Source organism: Atractosteus spatula, chromosome 4 (assembly GCF_055471065.1).
Source record: "Atractosteus spatula isolate fAtrSpa1 chromosome 4, fAtrSpa1.hap1, whole genome shotgun sequence".
In the NCBI taxonomy this organism is placed as follows: domain Eukaryota; kingdom Metazoa; phylum Chordata; class Actinopteri; order Semionotiformes; family Lepisosteidae; genus Atractosteus; species Atractosteus spatula.
The window spans coordinates 66,732,940-66,758,556 of NC_142709.1; the positions used below are offsets into that span (position 1 = coordinate 66,732,940).

General features: G+C 37.4%; 1 protein-coding gene across 4 annotated transcripts in view; it reads left to right on the forward strand.

Moving 5' to 3' along the window:
- Positions 1-361: 361 nt before the first annotated feature.
- pxylp1 (2-phosphoxylose phosphatase 1) overlaps positions 362-25,617 on the forward strand; it is a 36,495-nt gene continuing 11,239 nt past the window's right edge. The window contains exons 1-4 of one of the 4 annotated variants that reach the window (XM_088913599.1): positions 362-465; positions 7,832-7,963; positions 22,530-22,691; positions 24,285-24,411. In XM_088913599.1, coding sequence (XP_088769725.1) covers positions 7,873-7,963; positions 22,530-22,691; positions 24,285-24,411 — 380 coding nt within the window. In that variant the 5' untranslated portion in view covers positions 362-465; positions 7,832-7,872. Of the gene's footprint in view, positions 466-2,950; positions 3,026-7,831; positions 7,964-19,871; positions 19,923-22,529; positions 22,692-24,284; positions 24,412-25,617 lie in introns of those variants that run through there. The other 3 variants (XM_088913598.1, XM_088913601.1, XM_088913600.1) reach the window with 3 other exon arrangements.

Genomic DNA, 25,617 nt, shown 5'->3' on the forward strand with positions numbered 1-25,617 from the left:
TAGATCACCCCCCAACGCAGGATCGCTCTCTTATCGACTTGTTGCTATGGTACGGAACGTGGATACACACGTGACGTACTTTTTTTTATCTTCCAGCAACCTGGGTTTCTTACAGTTTGCTGAGTGCGCGACCCAAATGGAAATCTTACAGCTGGTGCATTGAATATCGCGGGTATTACATAAATTGGTCTAAACGAGCCTCACCTATCTGCCCGTTTTGCCCCGAAACAGAGCCACAGCACCTCCGCAAACAGCGTTGCCAAGCTTAATGAATACAGGACACAGGAGAGAAAATAGACGGAAGCGTTCGTAGGTTTAGCCTGAAGGCGGCGCGGCGAAGCCAGAAAAATTAGCCCTGACGCTTCACGTTGTGCCAGAACACAAAAAGCCGGGTGAAAAATAGAAGATAATTCACGTACGCCAGCAGCTATAAGTTCTTTTGCTATTTTGTTTGAAGCTGGCTAGGTAAGCGTTGGATTTCTTGTTCTTCTTTAGAGTTCTCCTGTTTTCCTCCTTATATGCAACGTTGCAAACGTGGGTTGGGCTTTTTTAGTCTACATGCATTACAATGTACTGCTCGGAAATGGCAGGGTCTTTTTGTCCTACTTGTATGTAGCCCACACAAAGGTATTGTGGCTGCGATTAAGAGACAAAAAAAGCAGGTGTGCTAATTTGAAATGGTATGCAAGTAGTTCTTTTTTTTTATTTATCTACGTTTCTGCCCTTGAGTTGCTTGGCACGGTGGAACAGTGTTTTAAACCCTGGGCTCGGAATAAATGCAATGCTGTGAAAACTTGAGTAGTTTAATCTCGTTACAGTGTTTCCACTAGAACAGGATGGGTCAGAAGGGACTGGAGGAAAGTTTCAGCGTGTGAGACTAACGCGTAGTTTGCACATTCCTTCTGTTAGTAATACAAATATAACTTGAGTGCGTAATTCTGCATTAAAGGGAGAAAACTCTTGTGGACAATAATGTACTATATTTCAGTGATGTGATCAAACAATTCCCGGAAGAACAAGAAAAAACTGAAGGCAATTTACAAGTCCGTTTTAGTTTCTTTCATTCTTATCTACGACCTCACACCTTCCTGGGTGAATCTGAGACGAACTAAAGTAATTTGATTTTAAGTAGGCTACAATCTATTTTGACGAGTGAATTTAGAGACCTTAGTACTCTCAATTAAAAGTACATATATCTGTTTGGCACACTTGAAGATCTCATTTAAATATTTTTCAAATAATTTTGGCATTGCAGTGTCATGAAAAAAGAGATTTTAACTAGTGGTCTGAATCTTTAGTAAACGTTTCTTCGTTGTTTTAAATGCCATGCATTTCGATGATTCTTGCAAAACAAAGGTGAATGACCAGCTGACAGTAAGCTTCGCAAAGATTTAATGAAATGGTAGGCGACAAACATCTGCAACTTCAAAATTCGTAATCAACTGTTACTCTTAATATAGGGTAGTAACACGTAGTACAGTACTTACTGTACTTGCAATTGAATAGCCGACTGAGAAAGAATGGTGTCATTAGTGTTTATTCTAAAATGACGAAGAATAATAGAACTAGCCATTGCATGAATGCAAAATATCATGCAAAAGCTTGTCTTTTTGCATGTGAGAGGAATTTTGAACTGTGTAGCACGCGGTTCCTCCACTCGTTGGAAAATATAATGGAGACACTTGATTTTGGACCGTGACTTACTGTGGCACACCGTGTTTCTGCGTCAAATCGAAAAATGCAAGCAAGAGAACCTCAAGACTGCAGGAATGGCTGCAGTCCTTGTTTGTGCTTGCGGTTGAAGAGCAAGCTGTGGCGAAAAACGGAATTTGTAAGATAGGTTGTAACATAAGGGTTTGCTTCCCTATGCGGGTAATTGATTTGAGTTAAAGCGGCATCACTACTAGTTTGAGATATTGTACTGTATGTGCAATAGCGTTTTCTTCACCCTTCACGGGTGCGATGTACCTTGTTTTAATTTAATTTTCTGGCGGGGGGTCGGAACTTTGAGAATATAAAACTACTATCCATCTGGCGTCGCCCCGTAGACAGCATTGGTGTTTCTGTGCCGGATACAGTGCTGACAGGATGGGGTGTAGAGGAACAAGAACGACCCATCTCGTCCGCGCCAATCAAAGGTCACTTAAGGACCAACCGCATTCACTGTTTTCGCATGGAAAAATCTTTCAAGACGCTCTTTGACGGCATCCAAATAAAAAAAAAAGAAAATGAAATCTGCAGAAGAGCCACTTTATAGTTCTTCCCCCTCTGATGACCACAAAATTATGTATTTAAAGAAAGAAGCAGGTTTTAGGTTTACAGTAAGGAGTCACTGTCACCATCTTTCCTGTTTACTTTGTTGTAATTTTAACTACATGCTGAATTCAGGAGACGTGTTTTGCTCTGAAGCAGTATGTAAGGGTCTTACCCTTTGACCCAATGCTTGGGTGTAATCCTTTAGTTTGCCATTGCTGTGGAGTACACAAAATGTTACATGTATAAAGTTTTTGTTCTTCTTATGAACCATGTAACCTTGGTTTGTGCATTGACATATATTTGTATACACTTGCATTATTGTATCATAGACTGTATAGTAAACATGCTATTTGCCCTGTTATGTGCATATGTGTATGCTTCCTGTGTCTTAGGAAATATGTGTGTTCATTAATTAATTGAAGAGAATTAAATGCTGTCAAAGGCAGATCTGCTGTGTTGGAACTATTTTTTGTTAATTGTAGAAGAAATCTGCTTAACAAGCTTGTCATGAGAAGCTAAAGGAAATGCTGAAAGCACACGATGACAAATAATTCAGATAACACATTGCACACTAAGTAAATATTAAATCTGAATTACTAGGTCACATTGTATGTAATGCTTGTTGAGTTTGATTAATGATTATCCCAGCTGGGGAAAAAACCAATGAACACTGGCCAGTTGTGTGAAAACACTGGGGAAATGTGGATCTGATCCCTTCTTTTTTTCCTGGGGTAGCAGTGATCAAAGTGGATGAGATAGCAAGTCATAAGTGAGTATGCTAACAAAGTAATGTAATTTCTGTTGAAATCCCAAGGGTACCAAGAATTTCTATCCAGCTTTGAAGTTTATTGAAAACTACCTCAAATGGGGAGGGTGTGTTAAGCAGTATTTTACCTCTGATCCTGACACAGTTTAAAATATTAAGGGAGTATTCAAGGAAAAAAAAACCTTGTGCAACAGAAAATAGGTAGTGACAACTGGAATGTAGCCTTGAGATCTGAATAGGCGTATAACATACTTTGAGACATTACACTAATACTGTATGTTTATTACAATCTGTGTAATTACAGAGAAGGTATAATTTTTTTGTTGAAAATGTAAGTAAATGTAGTTATTACTTAGGCTTGCAGTACTTAAGAAGGTATGTGTTATTCAAAGAAATGCAAACTGTACAATGGAGGTGTAAATTTGTATTCTAGAACTCTAGTGTTGTAAGCTGTACTGCTTGACACGTTTTACAAGTGTTGTGTAAGTGTGCTCTTTTCACAGGACAATCCTGACTTTCAGATGAAGGGTGATGCTGATACTGTCTGACCACAGCTCATGTAATTGTACAGAGCTGTAACAGTGCAAAACGTGGCATTGCAGTTCTAGGGCTTAGCTGGCAGAGGTTCAAGAGAAAATTGTACACATGCATACCAGCACAGTGTTTCATGTGAAAAGTGGTGTGTCTGAGTCTAAATTAACCAGTCTTGTCAATTTTGTTTTCCACCATGGGTATTCATGTGAAATACTGTACTACAGTATCATAATACTGTTATCTGAAAGTGCGAAAGAGTTGTAACAATTTTGTCAATATTATATTGAGATATAAGATATTCAGAATTTTCTTCTGCCAAAGGATCCATAGGTCTGTGATTTAATAAGTGGTATCAGGATCACAATAACCTTTTGCCAAGTACTGTACATTTCATGTACAAAGACTTTACTCCAGTTTACTTAGTGCTGCAAAACATTCTACATATAGCACACACAACAAGACAATAGACATCATTAAGACGGTGCACATAAATGAATCTTTTAAAATACCGGGTGGGTCTGGTTTTAATAGACTGGTAGTGTCTTCCTGAGAGACGTTTATGAAACTGGTGGTAACCTGGGTGGGAGGGGTATTCAGCAATCTTTCCTGCCTGCTTCTTTGTGCTGGAATTGTAGAAACCAGCGGAGGACAGCTGATGAGCACTGCAGTTTGCCTTGGGAGCAGGCAGACGCGTTGCCACACCCAGCAGTTATAGAGGCCGTCCGAATGCTCTCAGTAAGGGCTCTGTAAAACTGTATCAGAATTGGTTGAGATTCACCAAAGTTTTTCAGTTGGTTCAAAAAGTACATTCCCTGCCGTGCTTTCTTCTGACACTGGTGATATTCACGTCCCATTTAAGGGTATTAGAGAACATAATTTCCAAAAACCTTAAAGGATTCCACCACACACACAGCCACATCATTGATTACCAGTGAGAGAGGTTTTGGAGAATGTTTCTGAAAAGTCCATCCACCATTTCAACAGTTTTAAGGATATTCAGCTCCAGAGTGTTGTTAGCATACCATGATATCTTCAGTTATTGTTTTGTATAAGCTTGGCTGATATGCTTAAATGTAGTCTGTGTGGTTCCTAAAATGACTTGCGTGGCCCTGATTGAAATACACAGTCACTGTTTGGGCTTGACTGACAGGGCTAAAAGGCTTGAAGCTCCAGGTGTGGTGTGTGACTGAGTGGCCAGTCTCTTTGCACCACCTAGTTTATGCTATTGGCTGAGGATGTAGGGCATACTGTGTTGGCACTGGATTTCTAAATGGACAAAAATCAGGCCTAGCTTGTCTTTTTTTGGCATAAAGAAATGCGCCAAACCTCTGAATGTGCATTTCTGCTATTATGTGTTATTCCAGTTCTTTCTCTCTGTTGGCCATGTGCAATACTTTTTGTAGAAGAATGGTTACAAATAAAGGTGTCAAAATGAAATTAAATTCAAATTTTAGATGATGCAGAAATTCTGTTTAAAAGATAGTCACACATTGTTTTAGGTTCTGAAATTCTTTATTTAACCAGTTAGGCTAAGTCAGTTGAGAATACACTCTCATTTGCAATGTCAAATGGCCCAGAGGCTTCCCTTATTATATTATTATTTTTAATTGCACAAAGAGCTGCAGTCATTTCAGGCAGATGCTTTTTTTCAGTTAACTGTAAACTGACTTAAATCAGTGAAAAAAATAATAAAGTACAGGGGTTTCCATTCGTATGCTGTGGTGGACCAGATTGGATTTAAAGGTACTTCATGCAGGCCATATGTATCACACAGTAAGTTATCTAAATGCTAGGCACAGCCATTACATAGTTTCATAGTTCATTTTCATAGTTTCATTTGTACTGTTTAATGTTATATGTATTTATTCTATGGTGAAATACCTCACTTTAACATGGAATTAGCAGTCTTTGCATCTTGATTAGTAGCCATCAACGTCACCTGTAAATTCTGCTTGAGGAAGTGGTATGATTAACACAGAGCTTGTGATGATAAGTGAGAAGCAGCTCACCTTGTTTTTTAATTGGTAGTTATATTGGGTTTTTTAATTGGGAAAGAAAACTGGCAAAAGGCAAAGATATACAGTAGGGATGTCGTCCGACAATATACTGTACGAACAGAACAAAATTCACTTCTACAACCCTTGTTATAGCTCTATGGCAATGGTTAGCTGCTATACAAATCAAATATGTCTTTCCAGCTTTCCATTAACTTGTACAAACAAATATGCATTTCTCCACTTCCCTTGAACCACACAGCTCTATTTTTCTTTAACTTAGTAGCATAATTATGAGCCCTTTAATAACATGTTCAGGAATCATTTAAACAATCTCTAGGTACTCCTCCAGTGAGACAGTAGTGGTTCAGTTACTGACATTGTTGCAAAATTCAGAGGAGGATTTTTGGAAAAGTGTGTATACAGGTCTCATAGTGTCAATTTTTCCCACGCTGTTCTTTTGCAAAGAGAAGCCTGTGTGAGACAAGTTCTGTAACATCATTAAAAAGGGGTATTGTGATTGGATAGAGCTAGAGAACCACTGGGACTGCTGTGTGTCTGATACTAATACAATAATGTCACCAGACATGCCTGCTTCGTCTGTGGGCTTATTGAATCCTGGCTGATGGCTCAGCCTGGAACACCAGTGCTTGCTAAACACGTGGGCTTGGTGGGTTAAATGTGTGACAGCCCTGGTCTAGTATGTAGGAGAGCCAGTTGATCAAAGGCTACATCCAGATCTAAACGCATTAAAATCTACTTTTGCACAGGTAGACACATTTTGTCTAAATTTGTGGCAATGTCTTCTTTTTCAGAACATTTTAACACCACGTCATCATACTATGTTGCTGTCTTTTCTCCTATGATTAGCCTGTAGTATGGCTGGGAAACACTGATTTGAGCAGGAGCCTGTTACTAAGCTGAAATTAAACTTCAGACCATTCTGCATCCCAGTACGTGCTGCTGTGCTTACATTGCACAACTCTTAGGTCCTGAGATAGAGCACCTTGTTCATGGATTTATCATGTTACCTTGGATTTTCTCACACCTCCCATAAACATACTGGGTGACTTCTAAAAAAGTCTGTTCTGTTCCATAAGTACCAAGGAAGGGCTCTCTCTCTCAGCCCTTTATGAAATAACACTGTTACAGGGCTAACACCCATATATTTGGTATGAAGTTTAGATGTCAAAGAAAAGATAAACTCTGCGTGTTCCTTTGCACCCTGCATTCTTACTCTGAGCTTGGTAGATTGTACTGTTGCAATGATAATGATGCATCACTTCTGTCTCTACAGGAGTCCCTATTTATAGTATGATGCTCCAGCATGAACTAAGTAGTTCTCTACTGCTATACTATATTGGAGCATAATGCTAGAGGCCTCATAAGCACATTTTTTACATTTGCATGCTGAATTCATTGGTGAGGGAAGAATTAAAACTGAAGTTCTCTAAGAATGCATAACCAGAAAACAAAATTGTTTTACCCAATTTGTTTAGAACTGTATCACTCTGAAGAAAAATGCAAAGATGATTTTTTAAATCTTTGATCTTGAAACTGTGACAGTTGTTTTTTTTCCTTAATATTTTTAAAAAACGTTTCTTAAATTTTGCATTTCTGCTTTATGCCAGCAAAGCCCTCCAGTTGAAGGAAATGGAAAGGAGATGCATGCACACTTCAGTTATTCACTTTTCACAGGAGACTTAATATCTCACCTACAGTACACTAGCTAGATCTCAAGAGCTTTGAAACAGCAGAAAATTCCCACGTAGCATATTAAGATGCCCTAATGGCCCTTTTCCTGGAAATTCTAGAAATATCCTCTCCAGAATAACTGGACAGGATTTTGTGTGTAAGATGTGTGACCGCTGATTAAAATATGTATGATTTAAAATCCCTTTGTCACTGTTGTTTATATGTTTTGTTCTACAGCTGGCCTAAGGGATATAGGGATTTAGATTTTTTTAATGTACAATATGAGGCAGAAGATTTTAAAGTACTCAAACCGTACATAAAAGTGGGTCATCCTTTTAGGAAGTTCCTGGCGTCACAAGCAAATTACATGTTTGAGATACGTTGGCATGGGAACCATGTAATTTTCTAAGACTCAGATGTTTGTGCGCTTTTCCCAGTGCGTCCATTAGGCAACCTGTTATTTGCATTCTGCCCAGGTCATCATAAACTGAAGGCTTGCCTTTTTGCTCTCCATAAAATAAAGACCAGATGTGAATGAGTTGTGTGATATAAGAACATTTTACTCATCTGCATTTTGTATTTACAGGTGGAGGCAAGAGCAGGTGGAAGTATGATAGGCTAACACAGATGTGCAGAAGAATGGTTGCTCGGAATCGGTTTATTTTACTGCTGGTTGTGGCAGCCCTCTTGGCTATCCTCAGCCTCAGTCTTCAGTTCTGTAAGTTAGTCTCCTGTTGTTTCATGTTTCATACTGAGAAAGCTGTGTTATTATGATAGTCTGTGTATACTGTATGTGCAAATGTATGGACACATGAGTGTGTTATGGAAATAATCTAGGATTTCACTGTCCCAGTAATGTTATTTTCACAACGTATTGCTGAAGCATGCCTTGTTCAGGCTTTATACAGAAGCCTCCAACTGCAGATTCTTTCTATTTTGTTTTACCTTGGTGTGAAATTATGATTTCAATTTTTTTAAAGTTGCTGTGAAAAAGACTGATACAATAAAACTTTTTTTTTTCATTTTATACCAGTCAGTCATCCACACTTCCATCACAGGGAGCAAATGGAGCAGGCAATGTTTTTGCTGTGCAAAAATAGACTTGGAACTTGTCAGTTAAAATAATGCTGGAACTATGTTATCTTAAAATCATCACTCATCTGTTATTTGGTTTTGAAGCAGGGTGCATGAAAACAATTAAACCAAATAAGTAGGGCAATAGTTATTTTCCTTGTCTAGACCACTCTGTGCACTGTACTGTGCTGCGGAGGCTCTAGTGGTGGTATTGATTTTTGTTTTCCTGTGGATAAGAGATAATGTAGACTTTATTGCTTACATTGCATCAATAAAAGTACTGCTTTTATTTTGCTGCTGGGGATGTTCTACATTAGGTATCAAACCTCAGCATCCTTGAAGGGAATAAGGGCACAAATTGACAGGCAACTTTTGAACTTTCCTGTCTATTTTTAAAGGGTGTTGTGTTTTCCTACAAGTACATTGCACCTATGCATTGTGTAGATAAAATCTTCCTTAAATACAGACCCCTTTCTGTGATGTGCTGTCAATCACAGTTACTATGTTATTTACATCATTAGACAAAACAAAAGTCTAATATTGTGGTTCCAAATACCGTTAAAAATGGGCTGCTAGTCATTAGTATGTGGATTCTTTGTGACATGATTTAAAAAGACATAACATTATTTTTTTCTTTTCAATTTACTGTAATGGTGGTGCCTTCTTATTTTTGCCTTAAAAGTACTTCAGTACTTAAATTAAACTGAAATTCTGCTATATGGTTTCATATTATTTGAAGGACATATAACCCAGCAATGATACAAAAATCTAACTAAATACTGTAATTTTAATCATGGTATGCATTATGAATAGCTAGATGCCCCCCCCCCCCCCCCCCCACACACACACAGTCTCCTCCACATGTACTGTATTCAGAAAGTAGTATTCTAAGGATCTTTCTTTTATGCTGTGACTAACTTTATTTGCTCCTGGTTGTTGTTTTCTTCCTCCCACAGTACCCTACACAGCGTGACCCCTGTATACATTGCCACACACTTTTGCTGGCCTTGAAATAATGCCGGATTTCAAGAAACTCTCAGCAGTGGATGATATAATGTATGCAGCGCTGAAGGCACAATGCAATAAACAGAATAATTAGATTATTATTTATTTCATAGCTTTTGTCCACCATCCCTTTCATATTCCATCATCTTTTTTTAACCTTCACTTGAAAATCTTTATTTAAGCTGTCTCCAGCTCACAGATGCACGTGGCACATACAGCACAGTGTGTTGAACACCATTTTTTAAACAATCTTAACATTCAGGAAAGTAAAAGAAGCTGGGGTTTCAGCATGAAAAACAAGGCTAGGTAGCTTGCCTTAGAGTTCTACAATCCTTTGTGTAAAAATGTACCTCCAGTATCCTCTGGATTTCAGGTTTGATTCTGAAGCAGTCCATTGCATGCTTGAAGGTAGCATCACAGTCTTCTATGTTCAACAGTCAAAGATTCAAATATTTTAGCCTGTCGGAACAGAACATTGCTTTAAATCCAGGAATGTATCTGGTTTCTCTCCTTTGTGCTGATTCCAAAGAATCAATATTTTGTTTTGTAATATGGTGGCCAAAATTGTACACAATGTTCTCACTGAGGTCTTACTAGTTCATTGTACAGTTTTGATGTAACACCCCTTTCTTTAAATTTTACACTTTGTAAATATTTGCTGGATTTTCTACTTTGCACCAAACATACTACGTAATGTGGATGTTTGTCTGCCATCCTTCAAAAACACACCTTTCAGTGTCTTAGACTAATCCTTAAAAAATGATGGGTAAGTTGAATTGAAGGGCCTCCTGTTGTTACTTTACAGGTTCTAAAACAACATTAAAAATAAAATATTTGCAAAGCTACAAGCATAAACGGAATTTCAAAGAAGTAGTAATTTAAATATTCATGTATCAACATCATTCTCTGCTTTAGCATTTTTGCCCATGACTGTCATTCAGCAGAATTAGACTTCCTGTGATAGTAAACATAATTTGTTAAAAGGAGTAAGACTTTCTTTTGGATATTTTGATTAGTGTTTCTGTGATGTAAACCAAATAGTGGAAAGGTGTTAAGTTTTTTAATCACACAAAAAATAAAAATACTGTACATCAGGCTAAAAACCACAAATAAAAAATGTGCTTTATCGATGAAACTCTAGTTTTACAGATAGTTCTTGAATAATGCGGCATTTATGTTCCTTAAAATGACATGTAATCAAAAATGTGTAAAAATAATCCTCCTTAAGGACGCATGTCAACAGGGAGGTCCACTCCTAAACAATAACACATTTATGTGAGATGTTTTTATATTCATACTAAAAGTTCTTTTTAATCTAAATTATTGTTAATGCTTATCGGTTTCATGTAAAACATGAAGATAAGAGTTAGTGGTGGGTAATGAATGATGTGGAAAATGCAGGTGTCATGTGCCTAGAAATTAATTTGGACACTGGAATGGTCTTTGCTCTGTTTACTCTCAATGAGCCTTTTAATTGCCATTTATTTTAAAGTCTTGTAGATAACATTACACATGTTTTGCTGTTACAAATGTTTTTAGGGTTCTAGACAATTAATTGTGGATGTTTTAATTAATTGTATGTTAAGGTTGACCAGTTTGGTGTTATTTTATTTTAAGTAACTATAATAATGTTTAACTGACAAATTCTTTGTGTTGATTTTGTTTTTTTTTTCACATAGCAGTTTACTTTGTTTCAGGGTTTTATTGCTTTTGAGATTGTATATAATATAACCATAATGTACAGACTAAGAAGATAGACATTTTCTACACGTATTTAGAAAGTGTGAGACTTATTCATCCCAGCAGATGGCTGGGTATGCCCACCATATATCATCTCAAACACTGTCAAGTTGTCTGTCGCTGGCTGTGCTCAAGCATGTTAAAGAAAGAACTAATTTGTCTTAAATTCAGAAGCCTATACTCAGGACCATTAAACCAAATACAACCACATTAAAGAGTGCATGAAATCAGAAACAACCTGTACTCAAATACAAGATAATTATGCAGATTTTATCCATAGAAGTATTTTTGGAAAAAAAATCTAAAATGCTTACCAGACATGAAGAGTATCTGTATCTGCGAGATGGGGACTACTGTACAACCTTCCAGTAAAGCCAAGAAGACAAAACAGCTACAGAACTGTATCATTAGTGGTGTTTGGAAGGATCTGGGAGAGTCAAAACAGTCCTTCCTTTCAGCTGTTTTTACACAGTTTACCTTACTTTTCTGCACCATATAATTTTACACAGACATACTGCTTGGCATAGATTATCATCTGCCTCTAAATGTAAGTGTGAGGTGACTCTAGAGTAGAGGCCTCCACTCTCCCAGGATATTTTATAGGTTATTTTATATCATTAATGCTTAAAGATTATCGGTAATTTAATTGATTGTGTCTTAATGCAGTCAGTTAGACTACTTGTAATTTATTGATCGGTTAGGCAAGCAATTTGTTCAATTAGATTTCTGTTCCAAATGATATAGAAATTATTGCATTTGGTAAATCACCCTCCGATAAATCATTTTTTTCATCATTTTGAAATTGGTGATATACAGGTGACCTATAAAACATGCTGGATTGGAGCTCTCCAGGAGCAGGGTAGCGGTGGATGACTGTAGAGACATGGTCCTATTTATACTCACAACTATTTGTGGTGAGATGGCTGACTGGGTTGCATGGTGGGTAAGCATGACTGCCCCATAGCCTCTAAACAGTCCTTGTTTAGAGGGATGTTCCAGGGAAATGAATACTTTGGTGTGTACATTTCTGCTACAAACAGTAGTGGCTATGGGCCTGTAGAGAAATGGAACTTGGTGAGCCTGATCAATCCAATGGCACCTCTCATTTGTCACCTTTTTGGTTTTTTGTTCTGCTGATGTTGAAGAGAATCTATTGTCACTTTCCCAAGACATTGTAAATAGCAAATAGTGCATCTTGCATCCCTATTTGTCCCTCTCAGTGTCACATTTATGCCCTTGTAACATGGGATTCCAAGCATACAATATCTTATATTGATACAAATACAGACGAAATAGTTACTTGTTCTGCTTCACTGAAAATCCAAACTTTTTATTTCATGCACTCGCCTTTCATTTGTCTTCTGAAATGTAGCTTGTCAGTGCTTTGAGGCTGAAATTGAACAGTCTGTGTTGTAGATGATCCCTCCCAGAGATACTGTCTGTCAACATTTAATCATTGGTATTCATCATGCAGGCATTTATTGGTTCTAAACGTCATAGCCTTGGCCTTTTTTTCTGGGGCTTTTGCTTTGAGGTGAAGCATCTATATGAGGCACATAACAGAAAATCCATTCTCTGTTTTAATTCTCTTTTTAATATCTCTTTGCCCTCCAGTAATTCTGTAGTGCAAGGCAAGTTAGTATGACCTTTTATTTTATTGGCTTCTCAAATTAGGGAAAAACATGAATAATTAATATAACAATATATAATAATTATAATTAATTACTGTTTATGTTTTAGTAGTGCAATTTAGCTCAGTCTACGGCTATTCAGTCTCTCCTTGGTTGACACACAGCAGCCATTACGCACCAGCATCCCCACTACACAGTAGAAGTTGTAGTTACGCACTGATGAGTTTGTGTTGAACTATGGGGAAAACCAGCAGTAACCTGGTTTTGCTTAGATCTGATTCCTGTAATGACCAGGCCCAGCCTTGCTGAGCTTCTGAGATCTGAGATCAAGCCACAAGGTTGCAATGCTGCTGTTGCAGTTGTTGTACAGTAAAGTAAAAAAACAACAACAACATTGACCCCTTGTACCTCTAAAAGATGATGGATTCATTTCGCCTTTGCCCTTTCAGTTTTAAGAGAGTATGCATCCTCTAGAATTAAATAATGGAAAATGTTTACCAATTTGTACTGTAGTAATCACTTTCAGGAAACTGATCGTTTCTTGCTTAATTAAATTTCTTTCTCAGTTGAATATCTTGTCATTTATCTTTCAAAGCTGGTGGTGCATTTGATGACTGTATTTGTATCATTTATTCATTTAATAACTTCTGTCCTCAAAAATAGCCTGTCTACAATTCATCTCTACACTGGATTTCTTACGGATTTCAGGTCTCGCTGTTGTAACTTCAGTTTCTCTTTACAGTTCAGTTTCTGGGGCTGTAACCAATGAAATCGTATGTAATGGGTATTAACTGTACTGTAACGTGTGAAATGTATTAGCAAGTGGAATACTGATAATTCAGACCATTGTTTTCTTACAGTTGTTATAAGATTACTAATGGAGACCTTTTTCAGATACAGTAAATCAGCTGTGTCCAGTTGTGGTCCCAGAGGGACTGTTTTTGAAGGATTTCTATGTGTCTTTAAAGCTCTGGTACCCCAATATCTGGTAGAAGTTGAGCTTGATTTTTTTCTGTTAAGCCAATAATCAGCTGATGTACTGTAGGTCATAAAGGGCCAAGGTGAAAAAGAAAACCTGCAGGAAAATTGGCCCTGCATGGATCAAGATTGGACATCCCTGATGTAGACTTTTGAAACACTTTAATTTTAGCATTGCATTATAGTCAAGTGTAATTTGATTTATACACCTGGATGCATGTACATTCTTGAAGTGCTATATTGAATAATAAGGTGTGTATCTGGAGTAATAGCAAATAACACAGTATTTGCAGTGTATATTTTCTCTTTGCAGATAATTGAAAGGTATCTCTTCTCCCAACTGTCCCCAGTAAGTAAATGGATACTGTAACTGGCCCTTTTTAGTTTTACTCTTTGTTGAGCTACTGTACTACTGTTCTCATTAGTGTACGTTTTAAACTTAAGTACTTAAAAAGCCTAAAGACGTAGAAACACTTAGCTAGTAGTGAGTGTAAATCTAGCTTGGGTAATTAAAGTTCCAGTGCAATTATTGGAATTAGAATGCCTGTTCTTAAAGTAGCATCATGTGATTTCTCATGCCATTCCAATTTAAGGTCGAGTCTACAATTTCTTGATGGTATAGATGAAAGGCTTGTGAGATATTAGCTTTCTGAGTCTACAGGGGGCTTTGCTGAACAAAGCTTTATCAGTAGGTGATCTCTCAGAACATGTAACATGCTTTTTATCTGATATTGAGATTTTTCCTTCAGACATTGTTCTATTTTCATTCCAGTGAACAGATTATAGTATGTGGCATAACTTTTGCTGTTAACCATCTGGGAGATATGCGAAGCAGATGGGATGCCTCTAAATAACAGAACTCAATGTCACTTTTAGGAAGTGTGAGTTGGCTGTAGAGGCTTCACTTTAGTGAACAGATGTAGGAGCTGGGCTTCCCATGTCGTTTGCCAGACCATCTCATCCTCGCCTTTGCTGCAGGAATAAGAACAGCTGTGGTACATTTTCAGGTTGTGGCTGGTACATGGAACTGGGGAAGGAGGGAAGGCTGCTTGTAAACTAGGTTAACAGGCAGGCACTGAAATATTACCAGCTGTGGCGCTATGGCAGCCTGCTGGATAAATTAGGTCCAGCACTTTGACTAGTTCTAATCTGACAACAGAGTTGGGATTTCTGCTTGGGATTTTCCTGATCTGCATGAGGGTATGAAACATTGTTTTTGCATTATGTGCTAAAATCTCACTATATTGTAGAAAATTATCATTTCTGTTCCCCCTTAAATATGTTATGTGTTGAAGGGTATCATTGTTTAAGCGTGCTATGTATGTAGATCGTTGTCTTTGACTTCATTATACATTGTTCCTATATCGGATCCTAAGTATATTGCCTAAATACATTTGTTAAAAAGTGTTAGAAAAGCCATTTAAAAATAAAGAAGTCAAGAGGAGTCCTAACTGAGTATTACTTGAGTATTACCTGGGCTGGGCTTCATATCCTTTCTCAGTTTCTGAATATTTTTCCCCGTTTTGAGTGACTTTAGGTTGAAAAGCAAAAACGAAAAAATATTTTAAAAGAAAGATCTGTGTGTTCAAGGAATGTTGTTGATGCATGTCTGATATAAAACATCCTGTGAGGTTCTCATGAAACTCAATAGCTATGTTATTTGGAAAGTACAGTGCTTAGGGCTTGTCATAACATTTCTTTATGCCCTAGACTCACAGGCAACCCGACAAAGGGACTTAAAAAGATTTATTGACATTTCCAGCAATGATAATCAAGAGAGACGGCTCCCCATTGATCCGTAATTTACACCATGATATGAAGATGGATTACATAATACAGAAGAGTTTCTAATACAAAAGGTCTACTTCTTTATAATGCTGGAAAACCTAGTTAACAAGTTTCTGAAAATTCAATAAAGATGAGTTTTAAAATAATTGGCAGACTTGCTGCAGTAATTACTGGCACTGTGGAATCTGAAGCAGAGAAGAGGATGAAGGAAACTCCTGAGTGTAATCATCTCTTTCTTACACAGATGCAACGATGGAACAGGTATTCTGCATCTCTGTTGGCCATATCCATCTGTTCATCTGTCTTGGCCAAATACACAGTCACAACCAGATATTTCTGCACTCTAGCAAATATTGGGCAATTCACATTGAATTAAATGGTATCAATGAAGCAACTAAATATTCATTTTGCATGTTAACACTGCCTCAGTCACCAAATGAAGTTTGGAGGGGCATGTTTGCTCAACTCGTGTCCTACAAGAGATTTCCAGACTCTTGCCAAATATTGTCCATATAGAAAAAAATCAGGCAGTAAGCAACATAGGGAATGAGTGAAACACTCACAAGGCCAGATTGTACTGTTCAGTTTGTGGTAATGACATGTAGACATCATCATCATGTAGGGTCTTGCTGTGTTCAGTACACTGATAGCTGAGTTTACTCAGTCTCCAGGCACATGTACTGTACAGTACGTGCGTTTGAGGTATTGCTTAACAGTGGCATTTGTTGATACAGTTTAATTGCTGCAAGCAAGGGTGTTCACTGCTGCAAGTGGATTATGTTGCATTACCAATTGAAATATAAGATTGAACAGATTCTGTGCTGTCTTGTATTAATATTGTTTCTATAATCTGAGTCAAAAATATACACTCACTGAGGAGATAGATTGTCCAAATTGTAATATTTTACCACCACCTCATCTGGGAGGTAAGGTAATGGCTTACCTCTGGAACTCATTCACTCCTTTATACTGATGATGTTACTAACAGTGGCAGCAGCAGAATAAATTATGAAGTTTACAGAAACATTTTGTCTATGTTGGGCCCCAGCTGGCGGTGGCTCGCAGCTTGCAGTTGCTACGGGAGACCACAGCATTCCCACGAGAGCTCGCATATCCCTGTGTCCATAAGGATTCAGTCGGGCCACCTGTCAGTGCTTCCTTCCACCTTTCAATCAGGCACTCAGCCGTCTGATTAATCGCCCTATTCAAGACCTGGAAAAACCTCTGGAATGGTGCTCTGACATTGAGCTACCAAGGGTGGTGTTGCGACCATCCCTGTTCTCAGAAAGCTGCCTTTCCGTCAACCCAAAAGGCCATGAATCCGGAAATAAAAACCCTCCATGTCATCCTGACCGTCTTCCGATGTTGGCACCAGTCCAGTGGTGTGTTCCTGTCAACCTCTCCCCGACTGCCTGCTCCCCAGGCAGCTCTGTAGCTGCCAGCCCATCACCTGCCTGTGTAACAGTGTAGGTCTTTGACATTACACACTAGACATTCTCACATGACCATCGGGGAGAGAGAAAACATTTACAGGGCTGCCTTAGTGGTGTTAGGGGCCCTCTAGTGGTGAACAGGGGGGGATTCCTTCTGCTATGTCACACCTGCCAACCGCACGCCAGCGAATATCCCAGCAGTCTTTTCCAATCTGCCACGCTTCCTGCAAACCTGGGCCATTTCTGGAATCCAAGGGAGAAACCTGAGTCCTGCACTTTGATCTGAGTCTGTTATTTTGATTACGGCAGTGCACTGCAGTCAGACGTGGCTTAACGGTCTTCTCGTGTTGATGGAAAATACTTCCATACTTCATAGGCAGTGCTTTGCTATGCAGCATGACCTGTCCAGCTCAACCAGTTAGAAGTTAGACTTGCCATGTCAAGCTCCAGATTTAAATCCAATTCATCATTAATTTTACATTCTGACAAAAACATTGAAGAACTGAAGTAAGAACATTAAAACAGACTAAAACAGTGTGTGGGTTCTGTGATATCCAGGAAATTATACTGCACTACACTGAGCTTGTATTGGCAAAGGTCTTCAGGACAGTGTAGTCTGTGGCCTGGAATGCAGCTTTCTGGTGTATTATTGTCAGATCTGTGCAGTGGCTTGGGTAGCAATGGGGAGCAGTGGTTAGAGCTCTGTGTTCCTGCCCATCTGGTTGTGGGTTCAGATCCCAGATTCCTTACCCACCCAAAATGGCTCTAGCAAGCCAAGCTGTATCAATTGGTGCTGAAACTTATATGGGAAAGAAAGGATATCTAATGTCTAAGTCATGACTGTCACTGTGATGTAACTTTATGTAGTTTCCCAAATAATTTATTTTCATAAAGTTGTATTAAAGGTAATTATTAGAGCTTGGATTTAAAGCAGTTTTTTTTGATAGAAGACTTTTAATGAAAGGAAGCATATTCCACTGAAAGTAATTAGCCTGCCTTTAAAATCATGTATTACAGCAGTGGTACTGTAATGACTCAGAATCTAAGTGTGGGCGGTATGAGTCACACTCTGGATTGCATTGAATAGTTCTCAGCTAAAATGGATTTTTACAGAACTCTGAAATGATACGTTATAATCAGTATCATTTTTATTAATATTCTGAACATATTGAACATTTGAATATAAATTTACACTTTTTATTCAAGCTCTGGAAGTGAACTGTTGTCATTTGTAAGATGCATTAAGTGTTTCCCTTTAAGGACTTCCTATTTGTATGTTAACAGCAGAAGGAGAATCAATGTGAAACGATTTGAATTACAGTAAGCAACTTCACTTTGTTTTACTATTGTGATTTTTTGCAGTAGCTTTTATTATGTGTTTGTATATGTTGAAAATAAAGATGGTTTACTTGGTGTTAACTTCAGTTGTGGAGGAAGATTAAACAATTTACTTTTATATACCATACTGTATATCAGTAGCACAGACCCTAACTCTGACAACTGTTGATGGATTTCCTCTGTGCCTCATTGGGTTGATATTCATTTGCTTGTGCTTTTTGACATCAAAGTGAGTAGGAGGCCCTAGTTCAATATGGATGTTGCATTAATCATCTGGAATTGGAACGGCACTGTTGATGTGTTTATAAGAAAATCACTCCGATTGAAATTGATTTTACCCTGATGGTAAATCATGCAACATTTATTTTTCATTATGCTATAATCTTTCTGTGTGCATCATGTAAGACTGTGTCCGGGCAGATGGTTTTATTCAATATGCTTAGTTCTTGCTGAGCAACTTGTATGCCTGCATTTACTGCACCACTTTGTGGTGCAGGAAGGCAGATCGAGTTATATTACTATATTAATTAGGAAGCTATGAATAATTTGAAATGACCTTCTAAGTAAATGCCTATATTTTGTTCATTTACATGCATTTCATACAAAACATTAAAGCTTGTAAATAAGAGGAGAACATTCAGCCCATCAATCTTGTCAGGTGATTTAGTGTTTAACAAAATCTTCCAGTTCTTGAAGGAGCCCAGTTCGGTCCCCCAGCTCCCTGGCTGGGAAACCTAATCCAAACACCCGCATGTACAGTACAGTATTAGGGTAAAGAAACATTTTCTACTCTAAGTCCTACATGAATTCTCTTTTCGATTCAAATCATGACTCTGTCCCTTAGATTTTGCATTTGCCTGCAACCACGGGGTATATGTTTAATAGCTTCTTTTTTATATTGAAGTAAAGAATATTGTCACCTTTATAAGTAGAAATAATATTTTTTTAAATGCTAGACCTGAGCATAGCACATACAGTGATACTGATGGTCATAGGCAGGTACAGTATATACGAAAAATACTTCATAATTTACTTGTTTTACTACTGGTGATCCTTTTATACAGCTCAAAAAATTCAAGAAACGTGTTGAACGAACAGATATATAAATGAAACATATAATAAAAATAAAAAGTAATTAAAATAAAAAAAGAATGGGTTTTCAGAAATGTATTTACTGACCTGCTTCAGTGTTTCTAATACTGTACTGGGTGTCTCTGAGTGTCCATCCATGTTGGCCATGACATTTCCATATTGGGAAAACAAGGATTTTCCAATAAAAAGTATTTTCAGTCAGGCTTTATAATTACAAGAAATTAACATAATCATCATCACAAGTAATTAATTTACATTACTTTGATTACTCTGCATTTCTGTAATGAAATAGAAGAACTTGGTAGCATGTGTCAGACCACATTGTAAGAAACCAGACTTTTTGTGCTGGATTTATTTTAATAGTGTGTTTGCGTTTGCCACCAACCTGTTAGTTCAGAATATAAAGACCTCTTAGTCTGAGCTCTCCAGTGACCATTTTGATTGGTTGTGAATTATGGGCTGGGTATTCGGAAATTTTTACTGCAGATCTTAGAACTGAATAGTCTACAGTGTTGGGGCACTTTGCAGGCAGTCCCAGTGCTGTAAACTGTCAGAGGCATGCAGACCAAATCTTTGCTGTCTGTTCTGGTGGTTATCGGTAAGATTGTGCATTAATATCTATATATTAAACTAACAATGTTTTTGTTTTATGATAAATAATAGAGCGTGCTGTTTTAGAATTTCATAAATTTAAGATTTCAAGACCAATCCGCTTTAATGTGTACTGTGTAATTGTTTTAATATTGATAATGCTTGTGATTTAATATTTTAGGAACGTGTTCTTAAAATATATTTCATTTTTGTAATGAAAACTTCGTGATACTTGATCATTAGCAATTTGTATTTTTTTCGTTTTGCTAAGCCAGCATGGTTTTAGTTGCTCATGGCCCTTGCCGAATTCAAACAAAAGCCTTATACATTAATATGTATGGTTCCATAGCACAAAGAGGTAAAAGGTCAGTTGCTGTTGGGACACAGGAGCACATTCTTGTGCTTTACTTAATGCAGCCTTTGAATTCAGATGCCAGCATGACAGTAATTCACTAAACAGTACATCAAGAATGAACTTGTATTACTGAGGACGGCCGAGATTTTGCCAGGTCCCATACTTACTGTGTACTGTTTGACATGGCTGCAGTGTATGATCCAAACTTCACATTGTGGATTACGGCGGATTTTTAGTTTGTCCATATTTATTGAAAATTTCGACAGTCTATTCCTGTAACTCTCCTTTGGCATTCTTCTGCTGAGCGGTTTGACGGGGGAAGACCCCTGACCTTCTTGATCGTTTTCCCCAATTGACTGGAAGTCCTTGTTTGCCCAGGCTGAATTTAAACATGCTTTGTCCGTGCAGGAACACTGTTAGCATTGTCTGTGAAATAGCTGTTGGAATAGGCAGCTGCCAGGGGTTTTTGGATGTTTTTCTGAGGTTTCTCTGTCTGTGAGGGGACACCCTGTCCCTCAAGCGCAAACAGCTGAAATATTTACCTATCCTAACCCTGCCAGGGACTGAGCCAGATCTTTATCATGACAATGAGCCATGGTGCTCTGTTGGCTGTCAGCAGAGCACTGGGGTTGATTGCTTTCCCATGAAGCACTCATAATACTGTGAGGGTTAAGTGGTTCCCAGACGCTTCTGGTGTTCAACAAGCTCTTCTTTAACACTTTCCAGACCCGGTGCACCTACTTGTTCTTATAATTAATATGCTATAACTGGTTCTTTTGTCTTAGGCAACTAACATTGAAAACAATGCACTAAAAATGAACAGCAAAAAAGCAATATGGAATCGAGTGGCACAACAATCTTTCCATTCTGTTCCATGATTTATCTTTCATTAAAAAAGCTTTTAACTTTGAATGCCAAATACAAATGTTGAGATAAAATATCTGAAGTCGCCTAGACTAAGGGAAATAGGAAGTTGTTGTCAGAAATCTCTGTAATTTTTCCAAATGGCATATTGTTTTAAACTGTGAAGATTCAGCTTAATTGAGGGAAAATGAAATAAAGACAAAGTAATGAATTGAAGGGGTTGCAATTAAGCGTTTTGTGTTATGCTGCACATGACAGCTGGGTGTTCTGTTACCATTATAAATTTATGAATGTAACTTTCTCTTGTGGCATGCTCATAGTGGTTGAATGGCTTTTGCACGAATGAAGATAAAGTATATTACATTTGAAGCTTGAGTAAGTCTAATTTATATCCAGATTCATTTTTTTCCCCATCCATGTCCTCACATTCTTTGTTGCACTCTACCGGAATTCTAATTTGATCATTTTAGAATTATTGAAATTAAAAATTTATAATAAACTTCAAAATAAATATATAAAGCAATAAATCCAAAAAAATAAGTATAATGAAATATTTGTTTATTATTTATAGGTTGTACTGTGCATTAAAATTCGACGAAAGTTTCTCCCTTTCTTAAGCTCTAAACTTCGATTCGAACCTGGGTCATGTCTCCTGCCAGTAGCGGTCAGGATTCTGCTAGCAGTGATGACACAGGGGATGAGTTGGTCAGGGCTCCCTCAGGCTCGGAGGCCCCACAGTTCCTTGCAAGTGTGTTTCCCTGCAAGTGTGGGACAGTAGCTGCACGTCCCATGTGGGGCTGTATGGGTGAAAACAAGAGGTGTGGCTCAGTGGAGTCTGTCCGGTCTTCTTCACTCTTCGCAGTGTGTGACTGGAAGGGCTTGAATTTGTAATCCGACACTTGAAAAACACAATTGGTAATTCTGAATTTGCCAGAATTTACCTGACGTCTGTTGTTGTTGCAGTATGTTTTTGAACATATTTCTTCAGGTCTCTTATGAGGCTAAAGACCAAAAATCAATAAGAATGAACAGACCAGATAGAGTAAGGTTACATGTATATTCGTTAATGATTTCTTCAAGATGGTTTGAATTCACAGTTGCATAGTGGATGAATAAAGGGTATTAGAGCAAAGTGTCACAAAGTTAAACACTATGATTCACGAGTAGTGTAACCTTAATACTGTTCGGATTCCTATGGCACCACTTTGCATTTTGCAAAATGGCAGAATGAGCCCACCCCATAGTACACCTGTCTGCACTCTTCATGTCACTTTTGCTACACAAATTCTGCTTTCGTAACGGGAGATAATTGTGAGTGTTTATGTGCATTGAATAGTGGAGATGGGATTGGTGGAGCTGAGGGTTTTGAACTTGTCCTGTGAATTAATTTCATAGTGAATTTGATCCCAACTACGCCGTTGAGAGAAGAGCGACAGCATGCAAAAAGCAGGAAGAGGATCCTTCCCATCCCCTACACAGAGCCTCCTGTCTCTGATCCCATTTATGAAGCCTATGCCTACTGCAATATCCCCAACAGAACCGAGAATGGGTGGGAAGGTGAGCTGGTTTTCTACCAACCATTTTCAATTGTCTTCAGACAGTTATCAACTGCGGTCTGAAAGAACAGTGTTTCGAAGAACTGGAGAAAATCACATTGGTTATTTTAATTGGCGGGGTTTATTTTTAGTCTGCGTGGGAAGCATTTTTATGTTGTAATTGTGCTACAGCAGTAGAGAGGATGTCATTTCATGGCACATTCTTTAAATAATTAAACAAGCTAAATGCATAAATCACATTTAATTGGTGCTCATGCAATAGAATAGATAGACAGACAACTCAAGTTTTACAGTAAGTCTCGAAAGCTTTAAGTTTCTATTTCATAATCCTGCATGTCTAGTTGATAGCAAGAGAGTTTTTAAGTGCACACTTGTAACTTTTAACATTAAGATCATCTATGATTTATCATTGGAAATCACTCATGAAAGGAGCACATATTTTTCATTACGGATGAAAACTTTAAATTCAGTTTATATTTTTTTATATTCGTTTTGTAATTTCTTTAGTTTATGAAAAGCTTTTGTATTATTGACAGCTGTTTGCTTATGATGCTGAGAGAAAACAATGACAGCCTGAAATAAATGTCAATGCTGTAAAAATATTTTAGGGGAAATAAAGTTATATTTTAGTGAAGTGCAGTCAATGGCCTAGTGAAATAAAGTGTCCCAGTAGATTGTGACAAAACACAGTACAGACACAAAAACTGTAAATAGAAATTGCAAGGCCACATACAGTAAGAACTCTTAATTATTATTTCAGGGCATCAGAAATGGTAATCTAAAAGCTGATATTTAAAGGGGGCAATTTGTATTTATTTCCAGACCATGTGTGCTAGATTTTTAGTCCATGTCATGTTTTTTCTCCTTTAGAAGGATGTTCTCCAACAGACTATGCAAATATTTTTCCTCTTCCCGATTTTCTTAGGCTTGATCATGTTGTTTACCATATTATGTAATAAAGCACACATTATTGCATTTCAGCCTTGGTGTAGAAAATTAAACTTTGTGTTTTAGGAACATAATGTACATTGTAACTTCAGTTTATAACCAGTTAGTTTAATACTGTGCTCTGTTATAGCCTCTGCTATATAAATGCTAAATTGTTCAATGTATCCCCAGCATTTAAGAACTTTAAATTCTTGTAAGAATATTTTCATTGCTTGTGGATCTGCATTTTAACAGATACAGATATCCTGAATGTAAAACCTAGCCAGAAAGTTATTTATTACCCATTCTGATTATTAGAATTTGATAATTCAGCAGGTAAATTCTGTAATTCCATTCATGTAAAATTTACAGTTTGCTTGATTCTCTATGCTATGTTCCTCATCTGTCTCATCCCATATTAACATATAAATCTCTTATTGATTAAACGAAAGCCAGTTTTTTACAACAAGACATATCCCTCAATAATATTTTGGTAATAAACATTTGCTAATGAGATCAAATAAAACACTTGGAAAGACACATTTCCACTACAGCTTGTATATCATTCACTATATATTTACCTACAGTATTTTTCTCTGCAAGATCTTAGTGACTTTGTTTTATTTTGCATAATTTAATAGTAATATGTTGCAATCATTGCTTTTAGGTCACAGCCCCCCAGACTACAAACTGCTGTCAGTGCAAGTCCTGATCCGCCATGGGGACCGATACCCACTGTATGCCATTCCTAAAACCAAGAGGCCAGCTATTGACTGTATGTTGATACCAAGCAGGTAAGGCCTTCAGCAGTACATCTTCAAGAGTCTGCTTAGAAATGTGTCATCTGAAAATACCGTGGACCCTACGTCTTTTCCAAGGTAGTGGAATATATTAATACAAGGAATTCTGAAGTGGGACTGAAACAAGCATTTTATCAGAAAATAGATAAAAAAACAGATGTTATTTAACGGTTGTTCCCTAGATTTGGTAAAATCCATCAAAACATGTGCAGACTTGATTCCAGAGTGGGTGGCTACAGTTTGTTTTTTGAGTCACGGCTTTTTCAAATATTTGTGCTCACTGTAAAAGTCAAATGTGTTAGTTACCCTCATGTTTAATTATGATCTCCTGCAATGGAATGCCCCATCAGCCTCATATTGTAGATGTTTGCTTTAACACTGAGTTACATTTACCTTTGTGACCCAGAATTACATTACAGCTTTTTCTTCTGGCTTTTTATCCTGTTTTCCTGTGTGTCTTGTGTACTTACTGCAGATATCAGGCTTAGGTAATGAACTATGTTACAAGTCTGGGTCTCAAGCAGTGTAAATAAAAGTAGAGAACTGAAAAATAATGGCTAATGAAATTTAAACTGACAGTCCTTGCATCTTTGGTGTAAGGCTGCCTATTTTAAAGAATCCTTTCAGGCCCCGAGGAAACTGTACATGCTCTCTATTGTGCCAAGATAGTCATCTTTCTTATTCATCTTTCTGACTATTTTTAAAGCATGGGGCATTTTCTGTCATTGAGCAACATAACAGTAGGTTGTCATAGAAGTGTTTTTGTAGTTTAATAAGAATATTTTTCAAATCTTAAAAAACATAAACATTCAATATGTACTTAAATACTGTTTCATATGTAACATTATATGTAAATTAAACAGTTTCTTAATGGGCTTGTGCAAAGCCTTCTTTATCTGTACTATATATTTACATTACATTTTGTAATATTCTAAAGGGTAATATTTTAAGCTTAAGAATTCTGCATATAAACTATTTTTATCAATAAAACATGCACTTTACAATATGAAGCAAGACATCAAACAAGAAACGGGCTTGTTTAATGAAGCCTATAGAGAGCCTTAACTACTAGTTGACCTTTTGTCAATGTTTTCAAGTCATATTTTCTCATTATTCGACTGTGCGTAGATAAAGAAGGACAGATTTAATGAGATTGAGCTTTCTGGATGTTAATACTTTTTCAATATTTAAAAACGGGTC